The 15,981-nt window shown below is 34.1% G+C and overlaps 1 protein-coding gene across 1 annotated transcript; it reads right to left on the bottom strand.

Moving 5' to 3' along the window:
* Nucleotides 1–261: 261 nt before the first annotated feature.
* mlana (melan-A) lies at nucleotides 262–5,306 on the bottom strand. The gene is made up of 5 exons (XM_073825213.1): nucleotides 5,216–5,306; nucleotides 4,233–4,338; nucleotides 4,049–4,145; nucleotides 3,036–3,155; nucleotides 262–989 (listed from the first exon to the last, which is right to left on the bottom strand). The coding sequence occupies exons 2-5, from the start codon at nucleotides 4,322–4,324 to the stop codon at nucleotides 918–920; spliced, it is 381 nt and encodes a 126-aa protein (XP_073681314.1). The 5' UTR covers nucleotides 4,325–4,338; nucleotides 5,216–5,306; the 3' UTR covers nucleotides 262–917.
* Between the last annotated feature and the right edge of the window lie 10,675 nt (nucleotides 5,307–15,981).

Raw genomic sequence — 15,981 nt, 5'->3', positions numbered from 1 at the left:
CATTTTATGATTCTTAGCAGCACATTACATGGTATATAAAATATAAAAATATTTTTAGTTTTTAGTAAATGCTTAATTTTGACTTTTTATTTTCACATTTTCTTTATTTAAATTTTATTTTTGCAATTTAATTATTAGAGCCTGCAATTCCTTAATGAACCCCAGTTTGGGAAACTCTGTTAGATGATAAATTAACTCAAATAGATTTTTTTTTTTTCACTTTAAATGGGTAATGATAACAAAAGCAGTATTTTGTGCTTTGCATTAATGTTTTATTCAGTTGTATTGAACAGTTTGCACAAAGCAGTTCCTGACAGTGCAATGATTATGTTCACTGCATACAAAGCTCAGCTTCTCTTCATAGAATAGTTTTCTTCATTTAGGTCTGAGATTTCCCACTTCAGGTGTCTGGAGCTCAATATGTAAATATGTTTCATCACCATTCACTTTTACAGTCAAGTTTGCAAGAGAAAAGTATATAATATGCAAAATCTCTATCTACACTACTGACGCTTCTAACAACATCTAAAACATATATTTGAGAACTTCTGACCAGTTTTAGGTGCAAATGGCATTTTAACACTTTTGACAACTTAAACTACAACTTTTTCCGATTAAATTAATGACAGTGTCAGAGATGTTCTAGTCCACATGCTTTGGTAAGATTCCTGTAAACCAGAAGTGGCAAACATCGGTCTTAAAGAGCCACAGTCCTGCAGAGTTCAGCTGCAACCCTAATCAAACACACCTGAACCGGCTAATCAAGGTCTGAGGCTTAAAAGCAAACTACAAGCAGGTGAGATTTAATCAAGGTTTGAGAAAAATTGTGCAAGACTGTTGCTCTTTAGGACTGACTTTGGCCACTTCTGCATCCTAAAAACATTAGAGAAATCCACAGATTTTCTTTAGTTTCTGACTCATGGCGAGTAAGGAGGAGGAAGAGAAGGTCCAGAGGCGATCTTCTCATAAGCTGGAGGAGCGTTAGGAATCTGGAAGAGAGGAGAAACACTGCTTTAAACTACATTTGAGGTGGGTAAACTAAACTTAAGGAATGGAAACTATAGAAGTAGATGCATTTACATGTGTTTGTGTCTAAAGAGATGTGCAAGAGTGATAGCACTTCATTTGGTTTAGTTGATTCTACACACTGATGGTCCTAATATTGTTGTAGTATTTCAGGCAATTATCTTGAACTGAAAGACTGAGATATTTCTGATCCATTAGTGTGTTCATGAGAACAGCAGCTCAACACTCATTTGAACACATTCCAGTCATTTGTAATCCTCACATCACAGATAATGACGCAAACTAAAGGCTTTCTGCCCTGCAGCAGGTCACATGCTTGACTTATCCCTTGTGGAATTCTGGGTAACACAAGCTCAGTTGAACATGTGCTTTGAAACCAAATGTGGCAGACACAAAAACTCATAAAAAGACAGATCCAATAAAGCTTTTAAATGTATACATTGGTGCTCAAGTTTGGGATCAGTAAGGCTTAATTTTTTTTTTTTTTTTATGCTCATCATGGTTGCATTTATTTGACAGAAAATATAGAAAAAAACTAATATTGCAAGATGTTATTACAATATAAAATACTGTTGTTTTTGTTTTTAATATAATAAATTTTTTGTTATGCAAAGCTGAATTCAGTGTCACATGATCCTTCAGAAATCATTCTAATATGCTGATTTCTTATTAGAATTATCAATGTTGGAAACGATTGTGCTGCCAAGTTTTATTGGAACGTGATTCCTTTTTTTTTTTTTTTTTTTTTTTTCTTCAGGAATCTTTGAATAACAAGTTAAAAAGAACAGCATTTTTTCAACATATAAATATTTTCTAACAATGTAAATCTATGCTATATTTTTTTTTAATTAGTTTAACATATCCTTGGTGAATGAAGGTATTAATTTCTTTCAAAGAGAGAGAGAAAGAAAACATTTACTGAGCCCAAACTTTAAACGAGATGTTTGTTACAAATTTTCTAACAATTTATTGATCAAAGAATCCTAAAGTATCACATGTTCCCAAAAAAAAGCACATCTGTTTCCAACATTGATAATAAATCAGTATATTAGAATGATTTCTGAAGGATCATGTGACACTGAAGACTGGAGTCATTATGCTCAAAATTCAGCTTTGCATCACAATAATAAATTATATTGTAACCTATATTAATAGAAAACCACTTTTAAAAAAAAAAATTGCATTAACATTTCACAATATTGCTTTAAAAAAAAATTATTATTATTATTTTTTTTTTTTTTTTGTCAAAATAAATGCAGCCCTGAGCAGAAAAAATATTTAAATAAAGGAGACTCTGCTCAGGGGCTGCATTTATTTATTAAAATATATTTTACCACTAATATATGTGACACTGGACCACAAAACTAGTTTTAAGCAGCACGGATATATTTTTAGCAATAGCTAAAAATGCATTGTATGGGTCAAAATTATTGATTCCTTTTTTTTTATTATTATTATTTTGTACATTTCCTACCATATATAAAAAAATTAATTTTTGATTAGTAATATGCATTGCTAAGAACTTAATTTGGACAACTTTAAAGGCAATTTTCTCTATATTTTGATTTAATTTATTTTTTGCACCCTCAGATTACAAATGTTCAAATAGTTGTATCTCGAACAAATATTGTCCTGTCCTAACAACCAATACTTCAATGGAAAGCTTTAGTCAGCTTTCAGATGATGTATAAATCTCAATTTCAAAATATTGACACTTGTGACTGATTTTGTGGTCCAGGGTCACACATTATATTATAGTTTCTATTTAGGCCAGATTTATTCTGTGATGTTTCAATTGTATAATATTGTTTGTTTGTTGCACTTTCTATGAAAAAACATTTCTTAATGTATATTTGTGTTTCTTTAAGCAGTCATCCAGAACACCTTAGGAACCGCATATCAACGCCCTGGCAAGTTTACAAAACCCTGATGGTGAGTTTTGCTATAACATCACTGATCATCAAACCCTTTTAAGTGTCATAATTGTAGACTGAAAGGTGTGTTTGTACCGCTGGTTGTGGGTTGCTGAATTCATTCAAAGCCACTTTGTTTTCTTCTCCAGATCCAGACTCACTGTACTGACCCGCTCTCATCATCTCTCTCCACAATTGACCGCCGTTTCTCCCACTCTGAGACACAAACACATGAGAGGTAAGAAATCATATGATGAACTTGTGAGCAAATCCCACAATCATCACAGCTGGAGCTCTGCAAACCCTTACTCGGATATACAGCATCTTATTAAAATTTTACTTTGCAATTATTTACGTTTACACTCATGCATTTGGCAGATGCATTTAAGGTGTTTATTATCATGCATTTGGTAGATGCATTTATGCAAAATTATTTGCAATGCATTTAAGATGTATATCATCATGCATTTGGCAGATGCATTTAAGGTGTTTATTATGCATTTGGTAGATGCATTTATGCAAAATTATTTGCAATGCATTTAAGATGTATATCATCATGCATTTGGCAGATGCATTTAAGGTGTTTATTATCATGCATTTGGTAGATGCATTTATGCAAAATTATTTGCAATGCATTTAAGATGTATATCATCATGCATTTGGCAGATGCATTTAAGGTGTTTATTATCATGCATTTGGTAGATGCATTTATGCAAAATTATTTGCAATGCATTTAAGGTGTTTATTATCATGCATTTGGTAGATGCATTTATGCAAAATTATTTGCAATGCATTTAAGATGTATATCATCATGCATTTGGCAGATGCATTTAAGGTGTTTATTATCATGCATTTGGTAGATGCATTTATGCAAAATTATTTGCAATGCATTTAAGGTGTTTATTATCATGCATTTGGTTGATGCATTTATCTGAAATGATTTGCAGTGCATTTAAGGTGTATATCATCATGCATTCACTGGGAATCAAATCTAACATGATCTCCTACAGTAATGCAGTTTTTGGCACTTTTCTCTGCTCTGATGCTCTCGGTTTGAGTTTGGGGTAACATTGTGATCATCTGATCCTCCTGTGGCTCACATGACTCACCCGGATCATTTTGTATCCGCCCCGTCTGCGATAATACCAGCAGCCCAGAATGAGCAGCGCTGTGAGGATCACGGCCAGTAAGGCGATTCCTGCAGCCCTGTGTATAAACATACAAACAGATGAGATTCAGAGTCTGTAGATTTGCTGCAGGTGTTTAATGCTGTTTGAGTGAATCTTCACACACTCTTCAGCTCGGATGAGTCCTGCTCCACGTCTGCTGGAGAAATGAACGCTGAATTCACCTCGAGAACCTGAACCTGATCCGCCATAAGACATGATGAACAAACCACCTGAAAAATAACAATAATGGCACATAAGACACTACATAATACTGAAATATGACCCACTACAGTGACAGTAACATGGCATTTATCAGTTGTATTATGATATGGATCTAAAAGTGAATCTCATGAAATAATGTTCAGGTTTAAGTTCATGTCCAATTCAAAAGAAAAGAAACAAACAAGAAATTATTTTTGCATGAAAATCAAGTGTGATTTATATATATGACATTGTTATAAGAATGAGTAAGTTTTGCAGCAGAATTTTTTTTTTTTTTTTTGCATGAAAATCATGCATGTTTTTAGAACCAAATAATCTACAAATCAATTATCAAATTTACTGCAAATCCAAAATAAAAAATAAACTATATTTTGCATGAAAATAAGGCATTCTTTCAGTACCTTTAATACACTGTATGTTTTTTTTTTTAAATTGTGACATTGTCATGATAATTTAATTCTTATTAGTATAGTAAGCTATTACACTAAAAAAAAGAATGTCTTATTTAATAATAAAGACAGTACAATTAATACCATGTAAAAAATGCAGTTTAAAATAATTTTAAATGTGATGAATGAGAATTTTAGGTGTTAATGTCACAATGCAAAAAAAGATGTATTTGCAAAATTAATGTATTCTTTATTTACTCTCAAGCTATTCACTGTTCCAGTAACAAACTTTAATTTTAAGTTACAGTTTTCTAACATCTATTTGATAGACATCTAATGTGATGCTGCATTAATGTTAACCAGTGTAAGCATTCAGTGACTCTTTTGAGGAAAAAAGAGCTTAAATGAAATTAGATGTAAATGCAGCTAATGCACTAAAAAAGTATGTAAAGCCTGTATCTTGTTAATGTGTTAGTGAAAGTGCATGAGCTCTTACCTGATTTGTCTAATGTGATTGTGGAGAGCGTCTGCTGTGATTGTGAGCTGCTGATCTGTGTGTGATTCAGAGTCTCTCGAAGCTCTTGAAGTTCTCATGACCGTCACGGGTTCAGCTCTCACACTCACAGCCATTCACTTCACTTATCCAGCGTGAGGTCTGCTGACTGCATCATGCCACTGATGTTTGGGGGAAACTGTGTAACTAGATTACAGAGAAAACTAATGTTTATGTTTGTGTGAAATTAGTTTCTCTGATAATTAAACCATGCATGAGTTTTTCTCAGTTTATTACTGTGACTGAGGAATCCTTTCATTGCTACAGATTTGATAAAACATTTAAATGCATTAGAGTTATGTGGCTGAAATGTGAAGCTGTTAATGATGTAGCTCTTCGATGTGCGCTGTCTGTGATTCTGACAGTCACCTCTAGAGAGCGACACTTCACTGTGATTCAGATCCACTATCAAATGCTGTAGCTTAATTAGTTAAAAGACAGCTTTACATTACCATTACGTGGCAATTTAGTAACATTTTACATATGTGCATACAAAATGTACAAAAAAAAAATATATATATATATAAAATACAATAAAAGTAAACCATAAAATGTAAGAATACAGAAGCTTGAATAACTTTTGAAATAAATGCATGTTAGTTTTTACTTATGCATGTGCTAGAAATAAACCGAGTGACTTTTAAAAAATTATTTTCACAATGCATATTGTTCAAAGCAGTTTTACACAAATTTTAACTTTTTTTTTTTCTTCTGGTGATTTTACTCATTTTTCAGCTATCGAGCTGCTGTAATATTAATAACCTGTAGAGAGTTATTCACCATACTGTGTGTGGTGTTTTTTTTTGTTTGTTTGTTTGTTTGTTTGTTTTTTTAAAGCTGGAAAAAGCTTTTTTTATGCTGGAAAAGGTGCTTTAAAATCACACACTCTCTACAGGTTATTAATATTACCTTAAATCCTTTTCCCTAAGAGAAAAATGTGCTTTTGACTGTGTATGATTGCAGAAAAAAAAAATACACGTTTGTATTGAATATTTATGGAGACACAGATTTTGGTGTGAAAAATCATAAAAGTGGTTTATTTTGTTAAAGAATATTATACATGTATGACGGGGTAAAAGGCACACAGTATTGATACAAATACTTTTAGCTGAAATAATGTTTTAATACTTGTTCAAATCACAATCACTTTAGCAATGTTTGTCCTATTTTCTTATTTTGATCAAATCATTATTTTTTGTTCAATATACTTTATTCATTTAAATGTTAAAATATAACCTACATTTTAAAATACAGAAACAAAATAATTAAAAAATGTAAAGGTTCTGAAAGCATTGAAGATCACATAGTAATTTAATGTAGATTTTCAGTAGTAACAGCTGATTTTATTTTATTACGGTATGATCAATAGCATGTTTTTAAATGTGATTGTTTCATTCTAAACATAGTGTTTATCTTTAAGATAGACACCCAATCTAACAATGTCATGTCAACAAATAGAAAAGTCAGCCTTCTATTAATAATCATGTTCATTATTGTGCCTTTTAGCCCCAACAGCAGGGGGTGGCTTTTTACCCCAAATACCATACTTTCAGTTTTGTTTAAAAAAAAAAAAAAAAAAATTGTAAAAGTCATTAAGAAGACCTTTGTTTCAAGATATATTCAAGAATTTGAGCGATTTGTCATTTGCTATTTAAACCTACAACATTTTTAAAAACATCAAGTAATTAGATCAAGTCAGCACAGAATCCGCTTTGCTGTGTCAAGCATCAAACAAAATTGCACATGTATCTTGGAAAGTGGATGTTGTGGAAACGCCACATTTCTCTGTCATCAAGTGGTTTGGAGGAAATGACACCGTCGTACAAAGAATGCACTTAAAAAAACGTTCATGGAGAAAGAAAGCTACGGTACGGTGCCCGCCAGGGGACACCTTCGGTTCAGTTATGTTTGTCGTGGCCACGAGATATTAATTTGTGGGAACGTCATATTAACTCGATTCGATCTTTGAACGCCTCACATTACGAGATAATCTGCGCCGAACATCGGGGCCGATCGAGGTGCTTGACAAGATTTTTGCTCCGATTCTCGGGAGGGGAAAATCGGGGCAAAATCGGGCTAAAAACTCCTGTAGTGTGAGCGGGGCTTAACGAGATCCATTTCTTATATTGAGGGAACGAGTTTAATGCATAAACAAACCTGCGTGACCATAGTAACCCAGGATTATCAGAGATAGGTTTATTATTAATATTTTATTTTGAATTAAGAAATTATTATATTGATTGTTATAGAAATTAATACAATATTAAATTACTATATTAACAATAGGCGATGCTGTACGAATGCTGTCTGTGCGCGATGGAGCATTCCCATCCCACAGTATTGTCCATTAACTGATCCTCTTTTTTCCATAATAATTGTATTATTCGTTTAGGGCATAAATACAATCATAAAGTCAAAACTGTATTGGCAAAATTGTCGTTTACAATATTTGCAAAATATATGGCAAATAGCATATACAGAAAGTTAGGCTATTTAGGTTAAGCATTCACAATAATAATAAAAAAATAGATAGCTCTAAGTCACTTATAATTTATTATTATTATTCTAACGAATTGCTGTCTACCCGACAGATATGAAGTCAGCCACTGAAGAGCAGCACCTGTGATACCTATAGCAGATAGTCGAGCTAGAAGTACAGAGTGGCAAACAGTATCAAAGGCTGCACTTAGGTCAAGAAGAACCAGGATACTGTGGGCACCTGAGTCAGAAACCAGAAGGAGATCATTAACCACTTTTAAAAGAGTTCGATTTGATCATCAGTTGTTCAACTGCAGATATATTTGTGGGTAAGAAAGCGTTGAGTGGGTGACTTCTCAAACTTGAAGAAAGGTGGGGAGAGACATGGTGAAAAGGTTTGGTAAATGTTATCAATTTTATGTAGGAAAAAGGACTGAAAGCTTTCACAAAGATCAACTGAAACACTAATACCTGCGGACGACGGTTTAACAAGTTTGTTGATTTCAGAGAATTAATAATTAATAATAGTCATCTAGTCATCTAAAAACAACATTTAAAGATAACTGTCATTACCAGGTGATGAGCGTAAATGGGTCTCTGTGTCTGTGGTTTAGAGTTATATAGAGAAATACAACGGTTGATGCCTCTTTTGGCACTGAGCCTAGAAAGGAAAAGAAGGAACAGCTGCATGATTTTTTTTCCCGCACAGTTAGTACATTGGGTGTCAGCTGCATAGAACAGTTACACCACACTAGACTGAACTAGATTTGAACTCGTGTGTGTGCGCGCGTGTGTGTGTGTGTGTGTGTGTGTGTGTGTGTGTGTACACTGCCGCTCAAATGTTTGGGATCAGGAAGATTTTTAATGCTTTTTAGAGGAGACTTTTCTGCTCATCAAGGCAGTGGTTATTTGATTAAAAATACAGACAAAATTAATATTGTGAAATGTTTATGCAATTAAAAAAAAAAAAGTGGTTTTCTGTTTTAATATACTTTATAACATAATTTATTCCTGTGATGCACAGCTGATTCTTTACTCCAGAATTCAGTGTCACATGATCCTTCAGAAAGTTGTGCTGGTTAATATTCTTTTGTGGAGCCTGTGATTCTTTTTCTCAGGATTCTTTGATAAATAAAAATGAACATTATTTAAAATGGAAATCTTTTGAAACAAACACCTCGTTCAAAGTTTGGGCTCAGTATTTTTTTTCTTTTTTTTCTCTCTTTGAAATAAATAAATACTTTTTTTCAGCAAGGATGTGTTAAATTGATAAGTGAAAGTGAAAAGATTTCTATTTTAAATAAATGCTGTTCTTTTTCAATTTTATTCATCAAAGAATCCTGAAAAAAAGAATCCTGAAAAAAAGTAACAGGTTCCAAAAACAGTTTCCAGCACTGATAATAAATGTAATAAATCAGTATATTAGAATGATTTCTGAAGGATCATGTGACACTTGGAATGGCTGATGAAAATTCAACTTTGCATCACAGAAATAAATTATATTTTAAAGGATATTAAACTGAAGAGCTGTTATTTTGAATTGCAATAATATTTCATAATAATAATCAATGGAACTTGGATGACCATAAGATACTTAAAAAACAAAACAATACTCCGTATATTTAACAAACAGTTACTGAGCTACAACATTATGAAGTCAACATTGTCCATGAAAAGGGAAATCTCAGTAGCGTTGCATCGAAATTAGTGTGGTGTGGTGAGTAACACTTTTTTTTTGTTCATATGAAATGCCTTATACATCTGTTAGTAGCATTTTATAAATTGCTGTTCTCACTGATGAACTAATATTCTTATAAATGTTCAAACTGTTAAAATTATTTACGTGCACACACATATGATTCATCTTAACAGTGTTAATAACTAAAGCCACAATAAGCAAATAATGTGTCATTTATTATATTTATCATATTTCTTTGTCACTGTGGTGTTTTTCGTTTTTTTCTTTTGTCAGATGGGTTTCAATTTGTTTATTAAACAGTAATTACAAAAGTATCTATTGGAATACAGCCCCTGGCAAAAAGTACGGAATCACCACACTTAGATGTCATTCATCCATTTTTTTTTTTTTAAATTTCATAGCAAATAAACAAATCACAGATATGACACAAAACTATTTTTGCTTATTAATTCAACAAAACACCTCAAACAAATGAGATCAAGCTCTTTTAATTAATGGAAAATTATATTCCATATCAAGTACAGGAAAAAAGTATGGAATCATTCAATGTTGAGGAAAAAGTTATGGAATCATTAACCAAAAAACACAAATACCTTGTTGCTCCTGCAGAATTCTTTAAGGCATGGACTTCACTAATGAAAAACAATATTCTTCATCAAGCTGGTTCCAACTTTCTTGACTAGCCGTTGACAGATCAGCTTTTCAAGCTTGTCATGGACCAGTTTTTCAATTTCCACCATACATTTTCAATCAGATTTGGACTGTTTGCTGGCCATGTCATTGAGTTGATGTGCCTTTCATGAAGAAAAGCTTTAACACTCTCTGCTCTGTGGCAAGGTCTATTATCATACTAAATCATTACCAAACTTCTTTTCTATTGATTGAGTGAGAAAAGTGTCCAAAGTTTCAATGTAAACCTGTGAATTGACTGTTGAGGTAAGGATAGTCATTTCCCCAGGTCTTTTACCTGACATGCAACCCCATATTATAGATGAATTGGAAAATTTATTAGTTTTCTTCAGCCAGTTATCTTTATATATTTTATTAGAGTGGCACAATACAAAAGATCCCGCATCATCTTCTTGTCCACTGCAGATTTGTGATTCATCGCTGAATATCACTTTCATCCAATCATCCACACTCCATGATTTCTTCTCTTTAGCCACTATAATCTTGTTTTCTTTCGTTTATGTGTTAATGCTGGTTTTCATTTGGCCTTTCTATATGTAAATCTCATTTCATTCAGCCGGTTTCTTACAGTTATGTCACACACACTTCATTTGTTTCGTTTGTGCATTTTCTATTTTTAGTTGTTTTTCTAGTTTTCTGTCTTGATGCTTGTCTTCATTGATCTGCCTGTATGTTTTTGTTTTATAATCTTTCCATTTTGTAAATACTTACACCAAATTTTAGAAATAATTTCCAACTTAGATCCAACTTCTTTTGTGTCACTCCATGATGGATTTCCATCTTGAAGGAGTTTTATAATCCTTTCCATCATTTCAATTGACAACTTTATTGTTGGTGACATGTTAGCCAAGTTCAACAGCTCGTTTAGGTCTGTAAGCACTGTCTTTTAACTGCTGGCTAATTAGCAGTTTATATATGTTTAGATATTTATTTCAGAAATACAAATTACAAGCTGATTCCATATTTTTTTTTCCTCAACATTGAATGATTCCATATTTTTTTCCTCTACTTGATATGGAAAATAATTTTCCATTAATTAAAAGAGCTTCATCTCATTTGTTTGAGGTGTGTTTCACATATACACAATGTTGCATTAATAAACAAAAATAGTTTTGTGTCATATCTGTGATTTGTTCATTTTCTACAAAATGGATGAACAACATCTAAGTGTGCTGATTCCATACTTTTTGCCAGGGGTTGTAGTACCGGTCGGTCAGGATAATAGTAACAAAGTATATCATTATTTCAGACCATTTAAAATTATGATTTCTGATTCAGTTTTGTGACAACTATCCCTGGTCTCAACCATATAAATGTACACATGCAGCCAAGATTACAATGTACCATGAAAAGATATTAGATTAATAGCTTCTTGTATTCACATGGAGACAATGACACCAACAGAGCACAAAACTTTTGTTTCTGCTAAATACTTGCACGTCACAGATCTGGATGGCAAACATCCATAGAACTGCAAAACAGGGTGTAAATTTTCCACCTGTTTCAAGCCACAAATGCTTTTTAAATCAAATCATTACTGAAATTACAAGAATAGGCTTTGCAAATAGCAGATGTGTTGCTTGTGTACAAGTTCATGTCAGATCTTGCTCAGCAACACTGGTTAAACCATGACGTCTTAGTGTATTACTGATAGTAGCCTTGGAAACGATGGTCCCTGCTCTCTTCACGGCATTGACCAGCTCCTCCCGTGTAGTTCTTGGCTGATTCTTCACCATTCTTAGCATCATTGATACCCCACAGGGAGAGATCTTCTGTCTCACAGTGGAAATGCACCTACGCTGAAAATTGTAGACCCCTCCATGATTTCTAAGTAAGAGAACTTGCAAAATCACAGGGTGATCAAATACTTATTGACCTCACTATATATATATATATATATATATATATATATATATATATATATATATATATAAGAAAGTTTTCGAGACAACCCCCCATTTATATGCAGATATATGCGGTCACTCCTGAAGAGTACGCCACATTAGTCCTCTGAGCTGCATCAAAAACATCTTGTATTCAAATTATATGTCAAGATCTCATTACACAGCACAATGAATCTCTTATTTACATTGCGTACACACTTGGTTATAATGTAAGGATCGGCAAGTTTCCAGAACCCAGGACTGAAAATCAATTTGATGAGTGGATTCTGACTAACTGAAATGCCATTGTGTTTCAGAAACAGACATGAATGTTCAACACTGCAAAAACAGAGCGCAAACACAAACATACGTTGGATTCTGTGAGGCTGTTGCCTCTTACTTTCGTTGTTTATTTGTTTTAGTTATTAAATTTAAGTTTGCCGGTTCCCGCTTCCTCCTCAAATCTTGAACTTTGTTACATACATATAGGCTATACAATTTCCCCAGATCCTCCTGGTTCAGAGTGTGGGGTTTAGTGTCTGAGCAAATGTGAAAAACTGTAATAGTAAGAGGGCAGTTTCTTTATTTTGCTGTCGATGGCGCTGTTCCCATGTCCAACCATATTAGCATTTGTGTTTCAGTATATTGGAAGATTGTGTTATGTTCAATGCAGTCCAAAAGAGAGATATCGCCTTCTGAACAATCATGGCAGCAATATCGAAGTGTCATTCTAAACAAAGTGCTCAAAACTAGCCACTTCAAAGGGCCCTTCGGAATGAAGGATTTTGAAGGGTACGACTGATGGACACTTTGGGCTCCCATGATCTTTTGCACAGATTCTATGAATGATTACGGCTGAATGATGGGATGATGATGCAGAAGGGCACTTCAAGAAACAGTTGTTTGATCCCCTACACCAGGGATCATCAAATCTGGACCTCGAAATCCATTTTCCTGCATAGTTTAGCTCTTACCCTAATCAAACACACCTGAGCATGCTAATTAAGGTCTTCAGGATCATTAGAGAATAACAGGTAGGTGAGTGTGATCAGGGTTGGAGCTAAACTCTGCAGCGCATTGGACCTCCAGGGTAAGATTTGGGGAACCCTGCCCTACACCCTTCAACTCTTAGAAGCTCTTACTCTGGAGGACAGGGGTGGCTGGCCCATGGTGGGCGATAGTGCATCGCCCTCTTTGAGCCACACGAAAAAAGAGAGGTGAAAAAGAGTCTTATTTTGCTGGTCCTAGTCTGCATATTACTGTACATTCAACAGCCTGAATGTCACTTTCCAACCTAAAACCCCGGCCCCTTGGGGCGATCTCAGTCAGATTGAAAATCGCCCCAGTCGGTCTCATAGAGTTATATTGTGAGATTTTTTTATTTTTATTTTTTCACATTTTGAACCCTACAATGCATTTCAATGGGCACCGGGAGGGCTCGGCCCAACGTGATTTCGTAATACGCACTGATGCGTGCTCGAAGATGTACAGCACGCACGTGTAGCGAGACGTCTGAATGCATTGGCCATGCTTTCAATGGAGAGGGAACTTGTCAGGAACATGCCTGATTTTAATGAGGGTAATTGAGCACTTTGCCTGCTTAAAAGAGAGGTGAACAAAATTTCAATAGAAGTGATGTATGTTATTAAATGGTGCATTGTTTATGTAATCACGGTCGTAGCCAGCTATGAGGTCACCGAGATCCGGACCTCGTTCATTTTTTATATTCAAAAATAAAATTTCAAGCTCCTTGAATGATTATTTAGCCGTTTAAACCACCTCATATCACATAAGTGTTTGCAATTCATGTTGCTGCGAGAAGCTAGCGCAGTGAACGGGGCTTGAGAACGCGTTGAGTGAGAGCGCAGGTGCAGGAGCCTCCGTTTGTTGCCAGATCCACCTAATATACGTGTTTTTTGACTCGTTTGTCCAATTTAGTGTGACACTTTGGGACGTTTATAAAGTGGAAAGTTGAACGTTAGTTTTATACCAGTGTCATTATTATAACGTTATTTTTATAACTTGTTATAAAATAAAAATTCCCTCAGCTAAAAAAAAAAAAAAAAACGAACTTTCCATGTAAAACATTATACTGAATAAAAAATCTTTCACAATCATCTACATGTCAGTCTATTTTGAAGTTTAGGCTATATGTAGTGCATTTGTGGGTGTTATTATAGCACAATTCTTAACACCTTACTTCGGACCTCACTAACTTTCAAACCCTGTTTACGGCCTTGTATGTTATATGTTGTATTCTTCAAATGTTGAATTTTAAATAGTTGTATTGATTGCATATTGGCAGCCAAATTTATACTGAATATGTTCTGAAAAGATTTGATTAATTACAGTTTTAATATGAGAAATAAAAAGTCTTTAATTGTAAAGCAGTATTGCTTTTTTTTTTTTTTTTTACTCTCAGAGGGCAAACTAGTTGATGACCACGTGTCTCTTGATGGCCATGGTGGAAGTGTTTCAGTGTATTTGAGACCATTGCGATAAATTTAATATAGCTATTCAAAGTACTGTACAGTTTGTACAATTCATGCCTGATGTTGCCATCTAGGAAAAGGGAAACCAAATCAAACAATGTAATGTAATGCTGTAAAGTTGGCTATCTGAATTTTATCATAATTTTACCCATTAAAGCGGTTATCTTTACCATCATCGGAACAGTTGCCCCCCCAGAGATATTTGTCAGGAGCCGCCACTGCTGGAGGATAAACCCTTTAAAGGGATTAGTTCATAGGGATGAGTCCTTCCAAATGGAACGCAGGGCAAGGGTTCGGGTCCTTCAATATTATTGCTTCATTCAGACAAATAATCCACCAGATTTCAGCTGCATCTTCATCTTTCAGTCCATGAGTGGTTTAGAGCTCATCTGTCAATGTCTCACCAAATGACTGAATGACTACAGGTCCAAATTGAAAGACTGCAGAAAAGAATGATGTAAAGTCCAAAACATGTAATATATCTTTATAAAAATGACTGTTGTTTTAAATATGAGTCTACTATAGCAAAGCCCCTTTAAGTCATTTCACTCGGTGGCCATCTTTGAAACTTCTCTCCGACAGGCAAGTGCAGCTCCTATCTATTTGAATGGGGAAACATCACATTCTCCAAAACTGTTCACCAAGCTTACAATTAAATTTCATATTTGAAATCACCAATGAAATCTTCACGGACGAAAATGCAAAGCTCATTATGGCCATTCTAAACTATACGAGTGACACGTCTTGGGTATTCTATAGTCTTTGATTATAGTCCACACTGACATGAAGTGGATCTTTTCTTCTTTAATTCTTAAGAGTTTTTGTTTGCTCTCATTTTTCTGTTGCTTCTGAAGATTCAGATAGAAATCATCACACTTTACCAAGATGTACTTTAACATTACTTTGTAATTCTGCTTGTAAAAAAAAGGAATAGCTCTTTGTTTATTTGAATTGCTACCATAAGATTCTTTAAACTTTAAGAAAGCATTCAGATAAACCATGTTGAACAGAAGAGAGGGTCTGTTCTGATACTAGGGCTAGTTGTCACTCTTTAACTCAAGTTTTCTATTTGTTTTCTTTTGATGTTTTACAAACAACAAAACATGCAATATATACCTGATTGCTTCTATTGTCTTCATTTGTAAGTTGCTTTAGATAAAGGCTAAATAAATCTGCTAAATGATTAAATATGTATATTGTAAATAGCTGAAACATATTTTGAGAAGTCTTCACAGATCTGAGAAAAGTAAGTCTAATGGAAAGATTAGATTATCTAGGTAAAAAAAAAAAACAGCATATGCTGGTTAGGTAGGTTTTGATGCTAGTTCATGCTGGTCTTTTCCTGTTTTATGCTGGTCTTTTCCTGGTTTGTATTGGTCATTTGCTGGTTTATGCTGTTTTATGCTTGTTTATGCTGGCCCTTAGCTGGTTTTATGCTGGTCTTTTCCTGGTTTATGCTGGTCTTTT

The sequence above is a fragment of the Garra rufa genome, chromosome 19, assembly GCF_049309525.1.
Source record: "Garra rufa chromosome 19, GarRuf1.0, whole genome shotgun sequence".
Lineage (NCBI taxonomy): Eukaryota > Metazoa > Chordata > Actinopteri > Cypriniformes > Cyprinidae > Garra > Garra rufa.
This window is presented reverse-complemented; position numbering and strand designations above follow the sequence as displayed.